Source organism: Pristis pectinata, chromosome 3, assembly GCF_009764475.1.
Source record: "Pristis pectinata isolate sPriPec2 chromosome 3, sPriPec2.1.pri, whole genome shotgun sequence".
NCBI lineage: Eukaryota > Metazoa > Chordata > Chondrichthyes > Rhinopristiformes > Pristidae > Pristis > Pristis pectinata.
The window spans coordinates 143,552,440-143,572,491 of NC_067407.1; the positions used below are offsets into that span (position 1 = coordinate 143,552,440).

A 20,052-nucleotide genomic window follows, 5' to 3' on the forward strand; every position below is an offset into this window, starting at 1 on the left:
TTGCACTGAACAAATATCTGTCTGCACCTGCGTGTCAGCTCCCAGTGACTGGCATACACACCCAGCAGCAGTTCCCCGACTATTGCCTTTCTGTTTACTCTGCCACTGTCGATACCCATGAAGCCTCTTCATCTCCAGATCCTATCACCAAGCCAGCAGTGGGTCTGGTATGCCAGCAGTGGGTCTGGTATGCCAGCAGTGGGTCCGGTATGCCAGCAGTGGGTCTGGTATGCCAGCAGTGGGTCTGGTATGCCAGCAGTGGGTCCAGTGTGCCAGCAGTGGGTCCGGTATGCCAGCAGTGGGTCTGGTATGCCAGCAGTGGGTCCAGTGTGCCAGCAGTGGGTCCAGTGTGCCAGCAGTGGGTCCAGTGTGCCAGCAGTGGGTCCGGTATGCCAGCAGTGGGTCTGGTATGCCAGCAGTGGGTCCAGTGTGCCAGCAGTGGGTCTGGTATGCCAGCAGTGGGTCCAGTGTGCCAGCAGTGGGTCTGGTATGCCAGCAGTGGGTCTGGTATGCCAGCAGTGGGTCTGGTATGCCAACATGCTTTGGATTGCTTGTGGCTTAACTTTCTGGACCAGCCTCCCGTGTCTTTAATCCTACTTGCCAAGGTCTTTTCATGGCCCCTCCTGGCTCTCCTAATCCCCTTCTTCACTTCTTTCCTAGCTTATTTATTATCCTCAGGCTCTGTTTGATTTTAGCTTCCATTCACCACCTCTCTCGACATCCAAGGTTCTCTTACCCTGCCATCCCTTGTCCTTCCTCCTTACTGGAACATCCCTGTCCCGTGCTCTGTGCAGTTGGTCTTTAAACACGTCAGATGTGGATGCCCAAAAACAGCTGTTGCCAGTTAACTCCCCCGAGTTGCTGCCTAATGCTCTCGTAGCTTGCCCTGCTCCAATGTAATACTCTCCTGCAAGATCCATACTTATCCTTATCTAAAGCTATCTTGAAAGTTAAGGAGTTGTGGTAACTGTTTTCCCACTGAAAGGTCGGTCACCTGGTCAGGCTCGTTACCCAACACCAGGTCCAGTACGGCTCATCCTCTCGTTGGACTATCGACATACTGATTTAAGAACCCCTTTTGGGTGCATCTAACAAATTCTGCCCCGTCTAAACCTCTTGCACTGAGGAGTTCCCAGTCTATATCATTCCCCTCAGTAACAGGTTCTCCACTTTGGAAGCTGCTGAGGGAGATGACCTGCCAGGGCCCAGCAGCAGTAGCCAGGTCTGTGGCACTGGGACCAGTCCTGCTGCTCAGAAGGGAAGGGAGGAGAAGAGGAAGGCAGTAGTGATAGGGGACTCGATAGTCAGGGAGACAGATAGGAGGTTCTGTGGCAGTGAGCATGAATCCCGGATGGTATGTTGCCTCCCAGGTGCCAGGGTCTGGGATGTCTCTGATCGGGTCCACAGGATTCTAGAGTGGGAGGGAGAACAGCCAGAAGTCGTGGTTCATGTTGATACCAACGACATAGGAAGAGAGATGAGGTCCTGAAAAGTGAATTTAGAGAGCTAGGCAGAAGGCTGAAGAACAGGACCTCAAGGGTAGCGATCTCAGAATTGCTGCCAGTGCCACGTGATAGTGAAGGTAGGAATAGGAGGAGATGGCAAATAAATGCGTGGCTGAGAAGTTGGTGCAGGAGGGAAGGTTTTAGATTTTTGGATCATTGGGATCTCTTCAGGGGAAGGTGGGACCTGTACAGAGAGGATGAGTTACACCTGAACCTGAGGGGGGCCAATATCCTTGCGGCCAGGTTTGCTAGGGTGGTTCAGGAGGGTTTAAAACTAGTTTGTGAGGGGGTAGGGAACCAGAGGAGTAGGTCAGAGGAAGGAGGGGATGGGGAAAGGTCAGATCTGACAGGTAGAGAGGCTTTGAGGAAGGAGAAGCAGAGTACGGGCTATAAAAGTAGAAAGGTGGATGGGCTAAAGTGCATTTACTTAAATACAAGAAGCATCAGGAATAAGGGAGATGAAGTGAGAGCTTGGCTAAGTACATGGGACTATGATATTGTGGCTATTACAGAGACATGGCTGACATCAGGGCAGGAACGGATATTGAATATTCCTGGTTTTCAGTGTTTTAAAAGGGATAGGGAGGGGGGGAGAAGAGGAGGAGGGGTGGCGATACTGGTCAGGGACACTGTTACAGCTGCAGAAAGGGTGGATAATGTAGAAGGATCCTCTCTAGAGTCAGTATGGGTGGAAGTTAGGAACAAGAAAGGAGCAGTTACTCTACTGGGAGTATTCTATAGGCCCCCGGTAGCAGCAGGGATACTGAGGAGCAGATTGAACCATAGAACAATACAGCTCAGTACAGGCCCTTCAGCCCACCATGCTGTGCCGACCTTCAAACCACACCTAAGACTATCTAACCCCTTCCTCCCACATATCCCTCTATCTTAAATTCCTCCATATCCTTATCTAACAATCTCTTGAACTTCTCCAATGTATCAGCCTCCACCACCACCCCAGGCAGTGTGTTCCAGGCACCAACCACTCTCTGGGTGAAAAACCTCCCTCTGACGTCTCCCTTGAAGGTCCCACCCATTGCCTGAAAGCCATTCCCTCTTGTATTGAGCATTGGTGCCCTGGGAAAGAGGTGCTGGCTATCCACTCTATCTATTCCTCTTAATATTTTGTATACCTCTATCATGTCTCCCCTCATCCTCCTTCTCTCCAATGAGTAAAGCCCTGGCTCCCTTAGTCTCTCCTCATAATCCATACTCTCTAATCCAGGCAGCATCCTGGTAAATCTCCTCTTGGGAGATTGGGAGGCAGATTTTGGAAAGATGCAAGAATAACAGGGTTGTTATCATGGGAGACTTCGACTTCCCAAATATTGATTGGCACCTGCTTAGTGCCAAAGGTTTAGACAGGGCAGAGTTTGTTAAGTGTGTCCGGGACTGATTCCTGTCACAGTATGTTGACAGGCCGACTCGAGGGAATGCCATATTAGACCCTGGTCAGACCCCATTTCGAGTAATGTGCTCAGTTCTGGTCGCCTCACTACAGGAAAGGATGTGGAAGCCATAGAGAGGGTGCAGAGGAGATTTACAAGGATGCTGCCTGGAATGCGGAGCATGCCTTATGAAAGCAGGTTGAGAGAACTCGGCCTTTTCTCCTTGGAGCAACAGAGGATAAGGGGGGACCTGATAGAGGTGTATAAGATGATGAGAGGTATTGATCAGGTAGATAGTCAGAGACTTTCCCCAGGGCTGAATTGGTGGCCACAAGAGGACACAGGTTTAAGGTGCTGGGGAGTAGATATAGAGGATATGTCAGGGGTAAGTTTTTTACTCAGAGAGTGGTGAGTGCGTGGAATGGGCTGCCGGCAACGGTGGTGGAGGCGGATACGATAGGGTCTTTTAAGAGACTGTTGGATAGGTACATGGAGCTGAATAAAATAGAGGGCTATGGGTAAGCCTAGTAATTTCTAGGGTAGGGACATGTTCAGCACAGCTTTGTGGGCTGAAGGGCCTGAATTATGCTGTAGTTTTTCTATGTTTCTATCTAGTTTTAGGTAATGAACCGGGACAGCTGACAGATCGATCAGTGGGTGAGCATTTGGGGAACAGTGACCACTGCTCCATAACTTTTAGAATTGTCATGGACAGGGATAGGAGCAAAGAGGACGGGAGGATATTTATTTGGGGAAAGGCGAATTATGAGGCTAAGGCGAGAACTTGAGAGTGTAAATTGGGGTGACATTTTTGAAGGGAAATGTACTATGGAGATGTGGTCGATGCTCAGGGATCTCTTGCAGGATGTTAGGGAAAAATTTGTCCCGGTGAGGCAGAGAAGGAATGGCAGGGTGAAGGAACCGTGGGTGACGAGAGAGGTGGAACAACTAGTTAGGAAGAAGAAGGCAGCATACATGAGGTGTAAGCAGCAAGGATCAGACAGGGCTCGTGAGGAATATAGAGTAGCAAGGAAGGAACTTAAAGGGATGAGGAGAGTGAGAAGGGGACATGAAAAGGCTTTGGCGAGTAGGGTTAAGGAGAATCCCAAGGCTTTTTACTCATATGTGAAGAGCAGAAGGATGGCTAGAGTAAAGGTAGGTCCGATTAAAGACAAAGGTGGGAGGATGTGCCTGGAAGCTGTGGAAGTGGGTGAGGTTCTCAATGAATACTTCTCTTCAGTATTCACCAAGGAGAGGGGTCTTGATGACGCTGAGGACAGTGTCGGTAAGGGTAATGTTCTAGAGTATGTGGTTATCAAGAGAGAGGATGTGTTGGAGCTGTTAGAAAATATTAGGACGGATAAGTCCCCAGGGCCTGACAGAATATTCCCCAGGCTGCTTCGTGAGGCGAGGGAGGAGATTGCTGAACCGTTGGTTAGGATCTTTAAGTCCTCGTTCTCCATGGGGATGGTACCGGAGGATTGGAGGGTGGCGAATGTTGTTCCCTTATTCAAAAAAGGTAGTAGGGATAGTCCAGGGAATTACAGACCTGTGAGCCTTACATCTGCGGTGGGCAAGCTGTTGGAAAGGATTCTAAGAGATAGGATCTATGGGCATTTAGAGAATCATGAACTGATTAGGGACAGCCAGCATGGCTTTGTGAAGGGAAGATCTTGCCTCACAAGCCTGATAGTGTTCTTTGAGGAGGTGACCAGGAAGATTGATGAGGGCAGTGCGGTGGATGTGGTCTACGTGGATTTTAGTAAGGCCTTTGACAAGGTTCCGCATGGTAGGCTTCTTCAGAAGGTCAGAGGCCAAGGGATCCAGGGAGGCTTGGCCGTGTGGATTCAGAATTGACTTGCCTGTAGAAAGCAGAGGGTTGTGGTGGAGGGAATGCATTCGGATTGGAGGGCTGTGACTAGCGGTGTCCCACAGGGATCGGTTTTGGGACCTCTACTTTTCATGATATTTATTAATGACTTAGATGAGGGTGTGGAAGGGTGGGTTAGCAAGTTTGCAGATGACACAAAGGTCGGTGGTGTTGTGGATAGTGTGGAGGGCTGTCGAAGCTTACAGAGGGACATTGATAGGATGCAGAGCTGGGCTGACGTGGCAGATGGAGTTCAATCCGGAGAAGTGTGAGGTGGTACATTTGGAAGGACAAACTCCAAGGCGGAGTACAAGGTAAATGGCAGGATTCTGGGGAGTGTGGAGGAGCAGAGGGATCTGGGGGTTCATATCCACAGATCACTGAAAATTGCCTCACAGGTGGATAGGGTAGTTAAGAAAGCTTATGGGATGTTAGTCGTGGGATCGAGTTTAGGAGCTCCGAGGTAATGATGCAGCTTTACAAAACTCTGGTTAGGCCACACTTACAGTACTGTGTCCAGTTCTGGTCACCTCATTATAGGAAGGATGTGGAGGCGTTGGAGAGGGTGCAGAGGAGATTTACCAGGATGCTGCCTGGATTAGCGAGTATGGATTATGAGGAGAGACTAAAGGATCTAGGGCTTTACTCATTGGAGAGAAGGAGGATGAGGGGAGACATGATAGAGGTGTACAAGATATTAAGAGGAATAGATAGAGTGGACAGCCAGCACCTCTTTCCCAGGGCACCAATGCTCAAAACAAGAGGGCATGGCTTTAAGGTAATGGGGGGGGGGGGTGGGGGGGGGGGGTAGTTCAAGGGAGATGTCAGGGGGAGGTTTTCCACCCAGAGAGTGGTTTGGGCATGGAATGCGCTGCCTGGGGTGGTGGTAGAGGCTGATACGTTGGTCAAGTTCAAGAGATTGTCAGATAAGCATATGGAGGAATTTAAGATAGAGGGATATGTGGGAGGAAGGGGTTAGATAGTCTTAGGTGTGGTTTGAAGGTCGGCACAACATGGTGGGCTGAAGGGCCTGTATTGTGCTGTATTGTTCTATGGTTCTAAGTTGAAGTTCCCCACGACAACAACCCTGTTGTTTTTACACCTTTCCCTGATCTGCCTGCATATCTGTTCCTCAGTGTCCCGGTGGCTATGGGAGGCTCTGTGGTATAATCCCATCAGAGTGACTGCACCTTTGTTCTACCCATAGACTCAGTGGACGAGCCTCCATTACGCCCCCTCCAAGTGCAGCTGTGACACTGTCCCTGGTTAGTAGCGCAACTGCCCCCCACCCCCCTCCCTTTACCTCCCTCTCTATCCTTCCTGAATCATGGAAACCCTGGAACAGTCCCGTCCCTCTTGGATGGCCTGACATGTCCGGGGCCCAGCACATGGATGCAATCACCAGGAAGGCACACTAGCGTCTTTATTTTCCTGTAAAGTTGTGTATAAATGATGTTGTTCTGTTTCCTTGTGAACATTGTGTATCTGACACGATGTGCCCGCGACGCTGCCGGGGGTGTGCCTGGGCACACGTGGACTTGTGCATCTGACAATAAACCCGACCTTGACCTTGGTGGGAAGGTGAGGGATGCTAAGAGATGGCCCAGGGTGCAGTGCGCAGAGCTGCTGCCTCCCAGCTCTAGACCCGGGTTCAATGCTGAGGCTCGGTGCTGTCTGTGTGGAGTTTGCATGTTCTCTCTGTGACCGCGTGTCTCCAGTGACAACCTAAAAATGTGCAGGTCGGTGGGTTAATTGGCCGCTGTAAATTGCCCACCAGTGTGTGGGTGAGGGGTAGAATCTGGGGGAGCTGATGGGAATGTGGGGAGAATACAATGGGATCAGTGTATGGTCTGTGGGTGATTGATGGTCAGCACAGACTCAGCGAGCCGAATGGCCTGCTTCTGTGCTGCATCACCCTTTAACGCTGCAGGACAAGATGATTTCGACCAGTTGGGGCAGTGTGGAGCACCCGGCAGATGCAGTAACCTGGGTGACTATGTTGGATTAAACTGCATTTATCTCAATGCAAGTGACCACAGTTTATTAGTTTTAAATTAGTTATGGGAACGGACAGAACTGGTCCACAAGTTAAAGTTCTAAACTGAGGCAAGGCAAATTTTGATGGTATTAGGCAGGAACTTGCATAGGTTGATTGGAGAAGGTTGTTCGTGGGCAAAGAGATGTCTGACACATGGGGGGCTTTTAAAGGTGAGATATTGAGAGTTCAAGGTCTGAATATTCCTGTCAGAGTGAAGGGCAAGGCTGGCAGGAGTAGGGAACCCTGGATGATGACGGATATTGAGGCTCTGGTCAGGAAAAAGGAGGCATGGGTCAGGTACAGGCAGCTGGGGCCAAGTGAATCCCTGGAGGAGTATAGAGGATGCAGGAGTGTACTCAAGAAGGGAATCAGGAGGGCAAAAAGGGTGGCAAATGTTGTTCCTTTGTTTAAGAAAGGGAGTAGGGATAACCCTGGGAATTACAGACCAGTGAGTCTTACTTCAGTGGTGGGCAAATTACTGGAGAAGATTCTGAGAGACAGGATTTATGGGCATTTGGAGAAGCATAGGCTGATTAGGGACAGTCAGCATGGCTTTGTGAGGGGCAGGTTCCTGCCTCACGAACCTGATTGAATTCTTTGAGGATGTGACAAAGCACATTGATGAAGGTAGAGCAGTGGATGTGGTGTACAATGATTTGATAAGGTGTTTGATAAGGTTATTCTGCCTGGGGGTTGGTGACCAGTGTGTTCCGCAGGGATCTGTTCTGGGACCCCTGCTCTTTGTGATTTTTATAAATGACTTGGATGAGGATGTGGAAGGGTGGGTTAGTAAGTTTGCTGATGTCATGAAGTTTGGTGGTGTTGTGGATAGTGTAGAAGGTTGCTGTAGATTACAACAGGATGCAGAGCTGGGCTGAGAAGTGGCAGATGGAGTTCAACCCAGATAAGTGTGAAGTGATACACTTCAGGAGACCAAATTTGAAGGCAGGATACAAGGTTAATGGCAGGACTCTTAGCAGTGTGGAGGAACAGAGGGATCTTGGCTCCACGTCCATAGATCCCTCAAGGTTGCCGCGCAGGTTGATAGGGTTGTTAAGAAGGCGTATGGAGTGTTGGCCCTCATTAGTCTGGGTATTGAGTTCAAGAGCCGTGAGGTGATGTTGCAACTCTATGGAGCTCTGTTCTATGTTCTAAAAAGTGGACATGAGGTCGCTTTGGCAGAGAAGGTTGAGGAGAATTCAGAGACTTTATGTGTATTAAGGGAAAAAGAGTAACCGGAGAGAGAACAGGGCCCCTCAAAGACCAAAGGAGACGTGTCTGTGTGGAGCTGCAAGGGATGGGTGAGGTCCCTAATGAATATTTCTCCTCTGTTTTTACCATGGAGAAAGACGTGGAGACTTTGGAACTTGAGAAAGTTAATGAGGAGGTCTTGGGGATCATCCACATTACAGCAGAGGAGGTGCTGGATGTCTTAAAACATATGGAGGTAGATAAATCTCTGGGGCCTGACCAGGTATATCCAAGAACTCTGTGGGAAGCTAGAGAAGAAATTGCAGGAGGCCTGGCTGAGATATGCATCATTGTTAGTGATGGTGAAGTGCCACAAGACTGGAGGGTGCTGGGCCTTTATTTAAGAAGGGCTGTGGAGAAAAACCTGGGAACTATAGACCAGTAAGTCTAACATTTGTGGTAGGTAAGTTACTAGAGAGGATTCTGAGGGATAAGATATAAAAGCATTTGGAAAGACGGGTTGATTAGCGATAGTCACCACGGCTTTGTGCGTGGGAGATCATGTTTCAGAAATTTGATTGAGTTTTTTCAAGTAACCAAGAAGATCAGTAAGGGCGGGGTAGTAGACGTAGTCTATGTGGATTACAGTGAGGCCTTTGCTAAGGTTCCACATGGTAGGCTGATATGGAAAGTTAGATCACATGGGATCCAGGGAGAGCTGGCTAATTGGATACACTTTTGGCTTGATGGTAGGTAGCAGAGGCTGATGGTGGAAGGTTGTTTCTCGAACTTGAAGCCCATGACTACTGGTGTTCCCCAGACCTCAGTGCTAGACCCATTGCTATTTATCATCTCTATCAATGACTTAGATGAGAATGTACAAGGCATGGTTAGTAAATTTGCAGATTACAATACAATAGGTGGTGTCGTTTTCAGTGAAGATAGTTATCAGGAGTTACAGAGGGATCTTGATCAGCTGGGTAAATGGACCGAAGAATGTCAAATGGAGTTTAATTCAGATAAGTGCGAGCTGTTGCATTTTCGGAAGACAAATGAGGGTAGAACTTAGATAGTGAATGGTAGGGCCCTGAGGGAGTGTTGTAGAACAGAGGGACCTCAGAGTACAAGTCCATGGTTTCCTGAAAGTGACATTGCAGGTAGACAGTGTGGTGAAAAAGGCTTTTGGCACGCTAGCCTTCATCAGTCAGGGCATGGAGTATAGAAGTTGGGATGTTATGTTGCAGTTGTACAAAGTTTGGTGAGGCCATGTTTGGAGTATTATGTTCAGTTTTGGTCACCCTGCTCTAGGAAAGTTGCCATTAAGCTGGAGAGAGTGCAGAGGAGATTTACAAGGATGTTGCCAGGACTCGAGGCACTGAGTTATGGAGAGAGGTTGTGCAGATTGGTTTTCATTCACTGGAGCGTAGGACAATGAGGGGTGATAGTATAGAGGTGCATAAAGTCATGAGGGGCATCGATAGGGTGAACGTGCATAGTCTTTTTCCCAGGGTTGGGGAATCAAGAACTAGAGGGCACAGGGTTAAGGTGAGAGAGGAGTGTGTGACGGGACGGTGCGGAGGGAGCTTCACTCTGTGTCTGACCCCTGGAGTGTGTGATGGGACGGTGTAGAGGGAGCTTCACTCTGTGTCTGACCCTGGGAGTATGTGACGGGACAGTGTGGAGGGAGCTTCACTCTGTGTCTGACCCTGGGAGTGTGTGATGGGACGGTGCGGAGGGAGCTTCACTCTGTGTCTGACCCTGGGAGTGTGTGATGGGACGGTGTGGAGGGAGCTTCACTGTGTGTCTGACCCCGGGAGTATGTGATGGGACAGTATAGAGGGAGCTGCACCCTGTGTCTGACCCTGGGAGTGTGTGATGGGACGGTGCGGAGGGAGCTTCACTCTGTGTCTGACCCCGGGAGTGTGTGACGGGACAGTGTGGAGGGAGCTTCACTGTGTGTCTGACCCCGGGAGTATGTGACGGGACAGTGTGGAGGGAGCTTCACTCTGTGTCTGACCCTGGGAGTGTGTGATGGGATGGTGTAGAGGGAGCTTCACTCTGTGTCTGAACGCAGGAGTGTGTGATGGGACGGTGTGGAGGGAGCTTCACTCTGTGTCTGACCCCGGGAGTGTGTGACGGGACGGTGTAGAGGGAGCTTCACCCTGTGTCTGACCCCGGGAGTATGTGACGGGACGGTGTAGAGGGAGCTTCACTGTGTGTCTGACCCCGGGAGTATGTGACGGGACAGTGTGGAGGGAGCTTTACTGTGTCTGACCCCGGGAGTGTGTGATGGGATGGTGTGGAGGGAGCTTCACTGTGTGTCTGACCCCGGGAGTGTGTGACGGGATGGCGCAGAGGGAACAGGTAGAGCTGATGCGTCCACACTGCCTCTTCCTCTGATTTTGACGGGATACCCCTGTGGTTTGCAGATTGCAGCAGTGGCCTTGGCTGTGTTTTAACGGGAGATGTCTCTGCAGATTCCCAGAACTACTGATGTGGTCTGTCAATAACCATTTGAGAATCTGGAGCTCAGCTGTGCTGTCTCAAGGTCGGTGTGGGAAGTTGTGTCCGGTTAGTGAGTAAGGGATGTGTCTCTCTCCTCCCCACCCCCCCCCCCCCCCCCCCGCAGTCATTACTGTGGTGGAAGCACCCGATCACCCTGTGACACCCCAGGGTTTGACCCCCACCGCGCCAGTCCACAAACTGCAGATTCAAGCTCGCCGAGACCCCTGCTCCCCACTCTAAACTCGTGGCCCTCAAGCCCGCCACCCACACCCCACACGCGCACCCGCGCGCACGCACACCCTCAGACACACCCTCACAAATACACTCACACTCCCACACATGCACATAGATACCCACACACACCCCTACACCTCCCCTGCCCACCACACTGGAGCTTGGGGAGCTCTGCTGAGCCGCCTTCTCTCTACTGGGGGAGAGAGCTCCAGCCCAGTGGCCCATTCCCAGGTCTGGGGTCTCCCTTCCGATCCCTCACTGCTCTCTCTCCCATCCCTCGGACCCTCACCGTCCGGAGACCAGAACTCTGGGTCCTTCCCCAGAGGTCGGACCAAGGTTGGTTCCTTCGGTACAGTTTTCCTGTGTCTCAGTTCCACCCTCTGTCAGTGACCGTCCAGTCTGACAGGCTGGGTCCCCACCAGCAGGCAGGCTGGGTCCCCAGCAGCCCACACCCTCTGCCCACCCACAGCAGCGAACCCCGCGTGGTACCTGATCAGAGGCTGTTCGATGACCCAACACGGCAGGCAGGGCAAGCCGGGGCTGGTGAAACATCACCTTCACACTCCGAGCCTGAGGCGGTCCTGTCAGTGGGGAACGCCGGAACACTTCACCGGGACAGACCTGCCAGTGGGGAACGCCGGAACACTTCACTGGGACAGACACCAGAGAATCACGTTGCAGCAATCAGTTGCAGGGTCAAGGGGAGCGTCGATGTGCAGTGGACCTGTGCAGGGGCTGCCGTACGGGCTGCACAAGGTGAGGCCGGGCTGTGGGGAATATCAGTAAGTGTCGGGAACTGAGTCACGGGGAAGGAGATCAGGCAGGAGAGGTGCGGCATGTGCTGGTGAGGGAGCAGTAACCAGTGGGTGTGACAGAGGTCGGAGCTGGGGCCTCCACTACTTAGAAACATAGAACATAGAAACATAGAAAACCTGCAGCACAATTCAGGCCCTTCAGCCCACAAAGCTGTGCCGAACATGTCCCTACCCTAGAAATTACTAGGCTTACCCATAGCCCTCTATTTTTCTCAGCTCCATGTACCTATCCAACAGTCTCTTGAAAGACCCTATCGTATCCGCCTCCACCACCGTTGCCGGCAGCCCATTCCACACACTCACCACTCTCTGAGTAAAAAACTTACCCCTGACATCTCCTCTGTACCTACTCCCCAGCACCTTAAACCTATGTCCTCTTGTGGCCACCGTTTCAGCCTCTGACTATCTACCCGATCAATACCTCTCATCATCTTATACACCTCTATCAGGTCCCCCCTCATCCTCCGTCGCTCCAAGGAGAAAAGGCCGAGTTCCCTCAACCTGCTTTTATAAGGCATGCTCCGCATCCCAGGCAGCATCCTTGTAAATCTCCTCTGCACCCTCTTTATGGCTTCCACATCTTTCCTGTAGTGAGGCAAGCAGAACTGAGCACAGTACTCCAAGTGGGGTCTGACCAGGGACCTATATAGCTGCAACATTACCTCTCGGCTCCTAAATTCAATTCCCCGATTGATGAAGGACAATACACCATATGCCTTCTTAGCCACTTATATCATTGTGTACGTTGTGGTCACCACAGGACGGTAGTGGGAGCAACAGAGAGGGTGCAGAAAAGATTCACCAGGATGTTGGTGGGACTGAAGGGCTCGAGTTATCAGGAGAGGCTGGGACTGTCCTCACCGAGTGCAGGAGACTGAGGGCTGAGCTTTCGTCAAATCAGGAAGGGCATCAAAAGGACAGGGAGAGACTTTTTCTCAGGGTAGGGGTCAGGGTCAACATCTTCGAACAGGTGGTTTAGGGTGAGAGGGGACAGATTGAAATGGCACCTGAGGGGCAACTCGGAGAGTGTGTGGAACGAGCTGCCAGAGGAAGTGGGTGAGGCAGGAACATTAACAACATTTAAAAGGCACTTGAAAAGGTCCATGGATGGGAAAGGTTTGGAGGGATATGGGACTAGCTTAGATGGGAATCTTGGTCGGCATGGACCGTTGGGCCGAAGGGCCCGTCTCCATGCTGTGTGACTCTGAAGGGAGTGAGTGTTCTGCAGATACAAGGAGCGGTGTGCTAACAAGTGTGAGGGGGTGAGAGTGCGCAGACAGACGTGGACGGGGTAGTGAACAGGCAACAGGTTGGCAGGTCGGGTACATCTGGGAGAAGGTGAAACTCTGGGAGGAGGCCGAGGGCTATTACCAAGGAGGCCGGGGGCTTTAAACGAGGAGGCTGAGGGCTATAACCGAGGACACGGAGCGAGAGCTACCACGGCCCAGGAGACCTTGTACAGGGACGGTGAGCACTGAGGAGAGCGGGGGGTGGGAGAGGGCTGTGGACTGTTGGTCCTGGGGATGGGCAGCTGGGTCAGGAGGTATCACCATCCCACCAGGGCTGCTGAGGGCAGGAACAGGTGGGCAGCATGGACCCCCAGCTCAGCACAAAGCCCACCTGTGCAGGGGGCCGAGTGGGATCGTGTCCTAGGGGATGCAGCTGGGAGAGGTCAGGGGTGGAGGGAAGGGGAGGATCGGAAGGGGAAGAGGTGGAGGGGAGGGAAGGGTCAGGGGTGAGGGGAAGGAGCTGGGACAGACAACGGCAGCAATGGAGATCCACCCCCCCCACAGACCACCCCCTACAGACCCCCCCCTACAGACCCCCCGCCACAGACCACCCCCTACAGACCCCCCCACAGACCACCCCCTACAGACCCCCCCCACAGACCACCCCCTACAGACCCCCCCCACAGACCACCCCCTACAGACCCCCCGCCACAGACACCCCCCACAGACACCCCCCACCACAGACCCCTCCCGCCACAGACCCCTCCCGCCACAGAACCCCCCATATAGACCCCTAGCAACAGACAGCCCCACAAACCCCCTCTACAGACCCCCCCCACAGAATCCCCCCCACAGACCACCCCCTACAGACCCCCCGCCACAGACACCTTCCACCACAGACCCCCCCGCCACAGACCACCCCCTACAGACCCCCCCCACAGACCACCCCCTACAGACCCCCCCCCCACAGACCACCCCCTACAGACCCCCCCTACAGACCCCCCCCCACAGACCACCCCCTACAGACCCCCCCCACAGACCACCCCCTACAGACCCCCCCTACAGACCACCCCCACAGACCACCCCCTACAGACCCCCTCTACAGACCACCCCCTACAGACCCCCCACCACAGACACCCCCCACAGACACCCCCCACCACAGACCCCTCCCGCCACAGAACCCCCCATATAGACCCCTAGCAACAGACAGCCCCACAAACCCCCTCTACAGACCCCCCCACAGACCACCCCCTACAGACCCCCCGCCACAGACACCTCCCGCCACAGAACCCCCCCCCACAGACCCCCCGCAACAGACTGCCCCACAAACCCCCTCTACAGACCCCCCCAAACAGACACCCCCCACAGACCCCCTGCCACAGACACCTCCAACCACAGAACCCCCCCCCACACAGACCCCCCCCACACAGACCCTACCCCCCAACACACAGAACCCCCCACACACAGACCCCCCCCACAGACCCCCCCCCCAACAGACCCCCCCCCCACAGATCCCTGTGGGGTCCCAGACCCTTGGCTGCTGCCCCACCCCTGGGGGTCCTCGGGTGCTGGCAGCCGGGAGCCCCCGCTGACCGGCCTGGGGATGGGTTACTTCAGGTAGTCGGAGGTGTCCTGGGACAGGTGCAGCTCCTTGACCCTGGGCAGCAACACCTTCAGGTCACCCAGCACCCGCTGCACCCCCGGCTGAGTGAAGGGGGGCTGCGGGGGTAGCAGCAGGCTCTGGAGAATGGCCTCCTCCAGGAAGGGGAGCAGGGGGCCCATGCTGTAGAGGTGACGGCTCTGGGCCTTCAGGGCGGCCAGCTTCCCCTGCAGGGAGGTGAGGGCGTGGCAGGAGGTGCGGAGGCGCTCCTGTCGCTGGGCCAGCTCCCTGCGCTGCCCTTGCAGCTGCTCCTCGGCAGTCCGGCCGTCCTGCAGCTGCTGCTCCAGCCCCCGGGCCTGGGTCTGCAGCTCGGGGAGCTGGGCGCCGACGTGGGCCAGTAGCTTCTCCTCCTTGCTGATGTCAGCGCGCAGCTGGGACCGGTCGTCTGATGCCACCGCCTCCTGGCACTTGCTGAGCTGCCGCTCCTTCTCGAAGGCCACGGCCATGGGGATCCCTGGGGGGAGAGAGGGGAGAGTGAAGCGGGGACTGGACCGCCCAACCCTGCCCACAGCCCCCACCCCGGTCCACCCCTCCCAGCCCAGACCACACCCATGGCCATGGGTATCCCTGGGGGAGAGGGACGGGTGAGGCAGGAACGGGACCACCCAGTCCCACACCCACATGGGAAGGGGTGGAGAGTCCTCCTCCTACATAGTGAAACCCCTGCTCACTGTTGACACGTCCAGTGTGCCAGTGCGGTAGTCTATTGTCCAGTCCAGTGTTGACCTTTGCACCCACCCCCCAGTGTAGTCCACTCTGGTCCAGTGTTGACCAGTGCCCCCATCCAGTGGTGCCCAGTGTTGACCCGTGCCCCCACCCAGTGATGTCTGGTTTTGACCAGTGTTGACCACTATTGACCAGTGATATCTGGTGTTAGCCACTGTTGACCTGGTGTTGACCGGTGTTGTCCAGTGTTGATCACTGTTGACCTGTACCCCACCCAGTGTAGTTGGTGGTCATTGCTCCCACCCAGAGACCCACACCTCCAGTGTTGTCCAGACCAGTGTTGACCAGTGATGTCCAGTGTTGACCATTGTTGGCCAGTGACCTGCAATGTTGACCTGTGTTGACCAGTGACCCACCAGTGATGACCAGTGCCCCCCAGTGTTGACCACTGTTGACCAGTGATATCTGCTGTTGACCAGCGATCCACCAATGATGACCAGTGTTAACCACTGTTAACCAGTGATTACCACTGTTAACTAGTGACCCACAACCCCAGTGTAGTCTGGTTCAGTGCAGAGTTGTCTGGCCCAGTGTTGACCAGTGTTTCCCTCAGTGTTGACCAGATCCCCCACCCAGTGATGATGTGTTGACCATTGGTGACCAATGCCCCACCCAGCGACACATAACCAGTGTTGACCAGTGATGTCCAATTCTGACCAGTGTTGACCACTCTTGACCATTGTTGACCAGTGTCCCCGCCCAGTGACCCCAGTGTTGCCCCTTGTTGACCAGTGTTGACCAGTGATGTTTGGTGTTGACCGCTGTTGACTGGTGTTGACCAGTGATGACCACTGTTGACTAGTGCCCTCACCCAGTGATGTCTGATGTTGACTAGTGACCCACCAGTGATGACCACTTGACCAATGTCCCCCGTGACCCTCGCCCCAGTGTAGTCTTGTCCAGTCCAGTGTTGACCAGCATTGATCAGTCCCCCAGTGCTGACTGGTGTTGACCAATGTTAACCAGTGACCCCCAGTGCAAACCAGTGTTAACCACCTTTGACCAGTGTTGACCAGTGATTCCCAGTGCTGACAAGTGTTAACCACTGTTGACCAGTGACAGCCAGTGTTGACTCGTGTGACCACTGTTGACCATCGTTGACCAGTGATTCCCAGCGCTGACCACTGTGGACCACTGTTGACCACCATTGACCAGTGACCCCTATAGTGCTCTCCAGTGTTGACGAATATTGACCAGTGTCCCCTTAGTGTTGACCACAATCGACCACTAGTGACCCCCCAGTGCTGACCAGTGTTGAACACCATAGACCAATGATCCCCTAATGTTGTCAGTGTTAACTACCACTGACCAATGAGCCCCTGGTGCTGACCAGTGTTGACCACTGTTGACCAGTGACCCCCCAGTGCTGACTGGTGTTGACCACCATTGACCAATGACCCCAGTGTTATCCAGTGTTGACCACCATTGACCAGTGAAGCCCCAGTGCTGACAAATGTTGACTAGTGATCCCCCAGTGCAAACGGTGTTAGCCACATTTGACCAGTGAACCCCAGTGCTAACCATTAACCACTGTCGACCAGTTCCCCCCCCCCCAGTGCTGTCCAGTGTTAACCAGTGATCCCAGTGCTGACTGGTGTTGACCACCATTGACCAATGACCCCCTGGTGGTTACCGGTATTGGCCACCATTGACCAGTGACCTTCAGTGATGTCCAGTGTTGACCACTGTTGACTAGTAACACCCCAGTTCTGACCACTGTGGACCACTGTTGAGCACCATTGACCAATGTTGGGCACCATTGACCAGTGACGCCCTAGTGCTGACCAATGTTAATCAATGACACCTACTACTGACCAGTGTTGACCAGTGTTAACCAGTGATGTCTAATACTGACCAGTGTTGACCTGTGACCCCACTGCTGTCTAGTGTTGACCATCATTGACCAGTGATGCCCCAGTGTTGACCACCATTGACCAGTGACATCCCACTGCCCCCCAGTGCTGACCAGTGTTGACCACCATTGAACAGTGCCCCCAGTGCTGACCAGTGTTGACCACCATTGACCAGTGACCCCCAGTGCTGACCAGTGTTGACCACCATTGATCAGTGCCCCCCAGTGGCCCCCAATGTTGACTACCATTGACCAGTGACCCCCCCCAGTGTTGACCACCACTGACCAGTGCCCCCCAGTGTTGACCACCACTGACCAGTGCCCCCCAGTGTTGACCACTGTCGACCAGTGCCCCCCCAGCATTGACCACTATTGACCCTCCCAGTGTTGACCACCACTGACCAGTGCCCCCCAGTGTTGACCACCACTGACCAGTGCCCCCAGACTCACCCACACAGGGCAGCAGGAAACTGAGGCCGATCCCGACATCTCGGCCCGTCTGCTTCTCACCGACCTTGGCCCGTGCAGACCGCAGTGTGTCCTCGGCCTGTCGGAAAGAGACGGTAGCCACCTGCAGCCGGTTGTTAGCCGCCTCCCTCTCGCTCTCCAGCTGCTGCACCTTGGTCTGCAGGTCCTGCAGCGCTGCAGCCTGCTCCCTGCACTGTTGGCTCAGCTGCCCGTGCTGCGCGGTGGCCTTCTCACACGCCGCGTCCAGCTGCTCGCACACCTCCTGTGCCTGACCCACCGACAGCTCCACCTCCTTGCTGGCCACCTCCACCTGCTGCTGCACTCTGGCCACATCCAGCTCCTCGATGCTCCGCCCGCCGCTCAGTGCGGCCTGCACAATGCACTGCAGCGCGCCCAGGCTCTGCACCAGGTGGGGCAGCGCACGCTCCTCAAACATGCGGTCTGCTTCCTCCTCCATGGACACTGCAGACACAGGATCAATGCAGTCAGGGTCCGAGCGGGTAGGTCTGGGGTCACCCCGCCCCGAAACACAGCCTGAAACACCGGCCCCGAAATGGAGCCCAAAACACAGCCTGAAACACCGGCCCTGAAACACAGCCTGAAACACCGGCCCCGAAACACAGCCTGAAACACTGGCCCCAAAACGGAGCGCAAAACACAGCCTGAAACACTGGCCCCGAAACAGAGCCCGCCCCGAAACACAGCCCCAAACCACCAGCCCAAAACACTATCACAAAACACAGCCTACTGCAAAACACCAGCTCCAAAACACAGCCCGCCCCAAAACACCAGCCCCGAAACACAGCCCTCCGGAAGAACCGCCTTGATGCCCAGCCCAGAAACACAGCTTCAAAACACAGCCCTGAAGCATCAGCCTGAAACACAGCCTGCCCTGAAATACAGCTCCGAAACACCAGCCCCGAAAAACAGCCGCTAAACACAGCCCCAAAATGTAGCCCCAATACACAGCCCAATCCCTGACCTACAAAACACCTCCACCCCAAAACAGAACCCCACCCCAACACAGCCCTCTCCCCAAAACACAACACCCATACACCCTCCACCTGTGTCTGCACTCTCAGGGAACCGTGTACCTGTACCCCTGGGTCCCCTGTTCTACACCCTCCCCGGGGCCCTGCCGTTCACTGGGCAAGTCCTGCCCTGGTTTAACTTCCGAAAATGCATCACTTTGCACTTGTCTGAGTGAAATCCCACCGGACAATCCCTGGCCCCCTTCCCCAGTCAATCCTGCAGTAACCTGGTGCTGTCTGCAGACTGACTGCCTGCCCCACCTGCACCCTCAGCCATTGATGACAAACACCAGGGAATCCAGCCCATCCCTGCGGCACACCCTGGTCACAGGCCCCCGGTCCGAACACCCCTCCACCACCCTCTGCCTCCTCCCACCGTCAGTTTTGTGTCCAACTGGATCCTGCAGGATCTCACCTTCCCTAGCAGCAGGCTGAGGAACTGGGGGAGGGAGAGGCAGAGGAAAGGGTATGGAGACCTAATTGTGAAAGGAAGGTCGTTCAGCTGTGTGAGGGGGGAATGGGGAGGAGAGGGGGAATGGGGAGAGGGGGGGATGGGGAGGGGGAATGGGGAGACCTAATTGTGAAAGAGGTGGTCTGGGTGAACGTGTGAGGAGAGGGAGAGAAAATGGCTGAAGAGAGATTGGAGAAGGTGATAGAGAAAATTGTGAGGGAGGAAGAGAAATGCGAGGGAGGAGAGAGAACGGGGAGGGGGAGAGGATGGTGGAGGGGGGAATGGGGGAGGGGGAGAGGGGGGAATGGGGGAGAGGGGGGAATGGGGGAGGGGTGGAGGGGGGAATGGGGAGGGGGAGAGGGGGAGAGAGAACGGGGAGAGGGAGAGTATGGAGACAATGGTGGGTGGGAGACTGTGGAGAAGAGGGGAGAGCCGGGGAGGAGGCTGCCGGGGGGTGCCGGAGGGTGTAGGGAGCTGCCGGGGGTGTCTGGGGCTGTCGGGGGGGCGTCCGGACGCTCCGGTGCCCCGGGGGACGAAGCGTTAAGGCAGCGAAGGGAAGGTCGGAGAGGTTCCATCACCGAGGTCCGTCGCCCCCCTCCCCTCCTCTCCCCATCTCCCTCCCTCCCTCCCCACCCACCTCACCCTCACCCCCCCCATCACCCTCACCCCCCCCACCCTCACCCACCCCCCCCCCCCCCCACCACCCTCCGCCCCAATTACCTCCCCGGCCGCCGTCCCGCCGCAGACACCTGTCCCTCCGCCCGAACCTCTGAGCCGCGTCCCGGCAGGTGACAGACGGAACTGCGCACTGGGGAGGGAGGGAGGAAGGGAGGAGGGTTGGAGGATGGAGGGAGGGAGCGCCGGGGAAGGAGGGAGGGAGAGCCCGGGAGGAGGAAGAGGTAGGGAGGGAGAGGAAGGAGGTGGAGGGGAGAAAGGATGGAGGGAGCGAGAGAGGCGGGAGAGGTAGTGCTGGGGTGGAGGGAGGGAGGGAGGGAGCGCTGGGGAGAAGGGAGGGAGCGCTGGGGTGGAGGGAGGGAGGGAGGGAGCGCTGGGGAGGAGGGAGGGAGCGCTGGGGAGGAAGGAGGTGCA

At 54.8% G+C, this 20,052-nt stretch overlaps 2 protein-coding genes across 3 annotated transcripts in view; both read right to left on the reverse strand.

Moving 5' to 3' along the window:
• LOC127568664 (uncharacterized) overlaps nt 1-20,052 on the reverse strand; it is a 235,837-nt gene that overhangs the window by 9,524 nt on the left and 206,261 nt on the right. For both annotated transcript variants that reach the window (XM_052012668.1, XM_052012667.1), the window contains exon 2: nt 11,221-12,047. The gene's annotated coding sequence lies outside the window, so the exon portion shown is untranslated. The remainder of the gene's footprint in view (nt 1-11,220; nt 12,048-20,052) is intronic.
• LOC127568693 (myosin-10-like) lies at nt 14,299-19,934 on the reverse strand. Its single transcript, XM_052012734.1, has 3 exons — nt 19,684-19,934; nt 17,464-17,943; nt 14,299-14,889 (listed from the first exon to the last, which is right to left on the reverse strand). Exons 2-3 carry the CDS (start codon nt 17,936-17,938, stop codon nt 14,384-14,386), a joined length of 981 nt encoding a protein of 326 aa, XP_051868694.1. The 5' UTR covers nt 17,939-17,943; nt 19,684-19,934; the 3' UTR covers nt 14,299-14,383.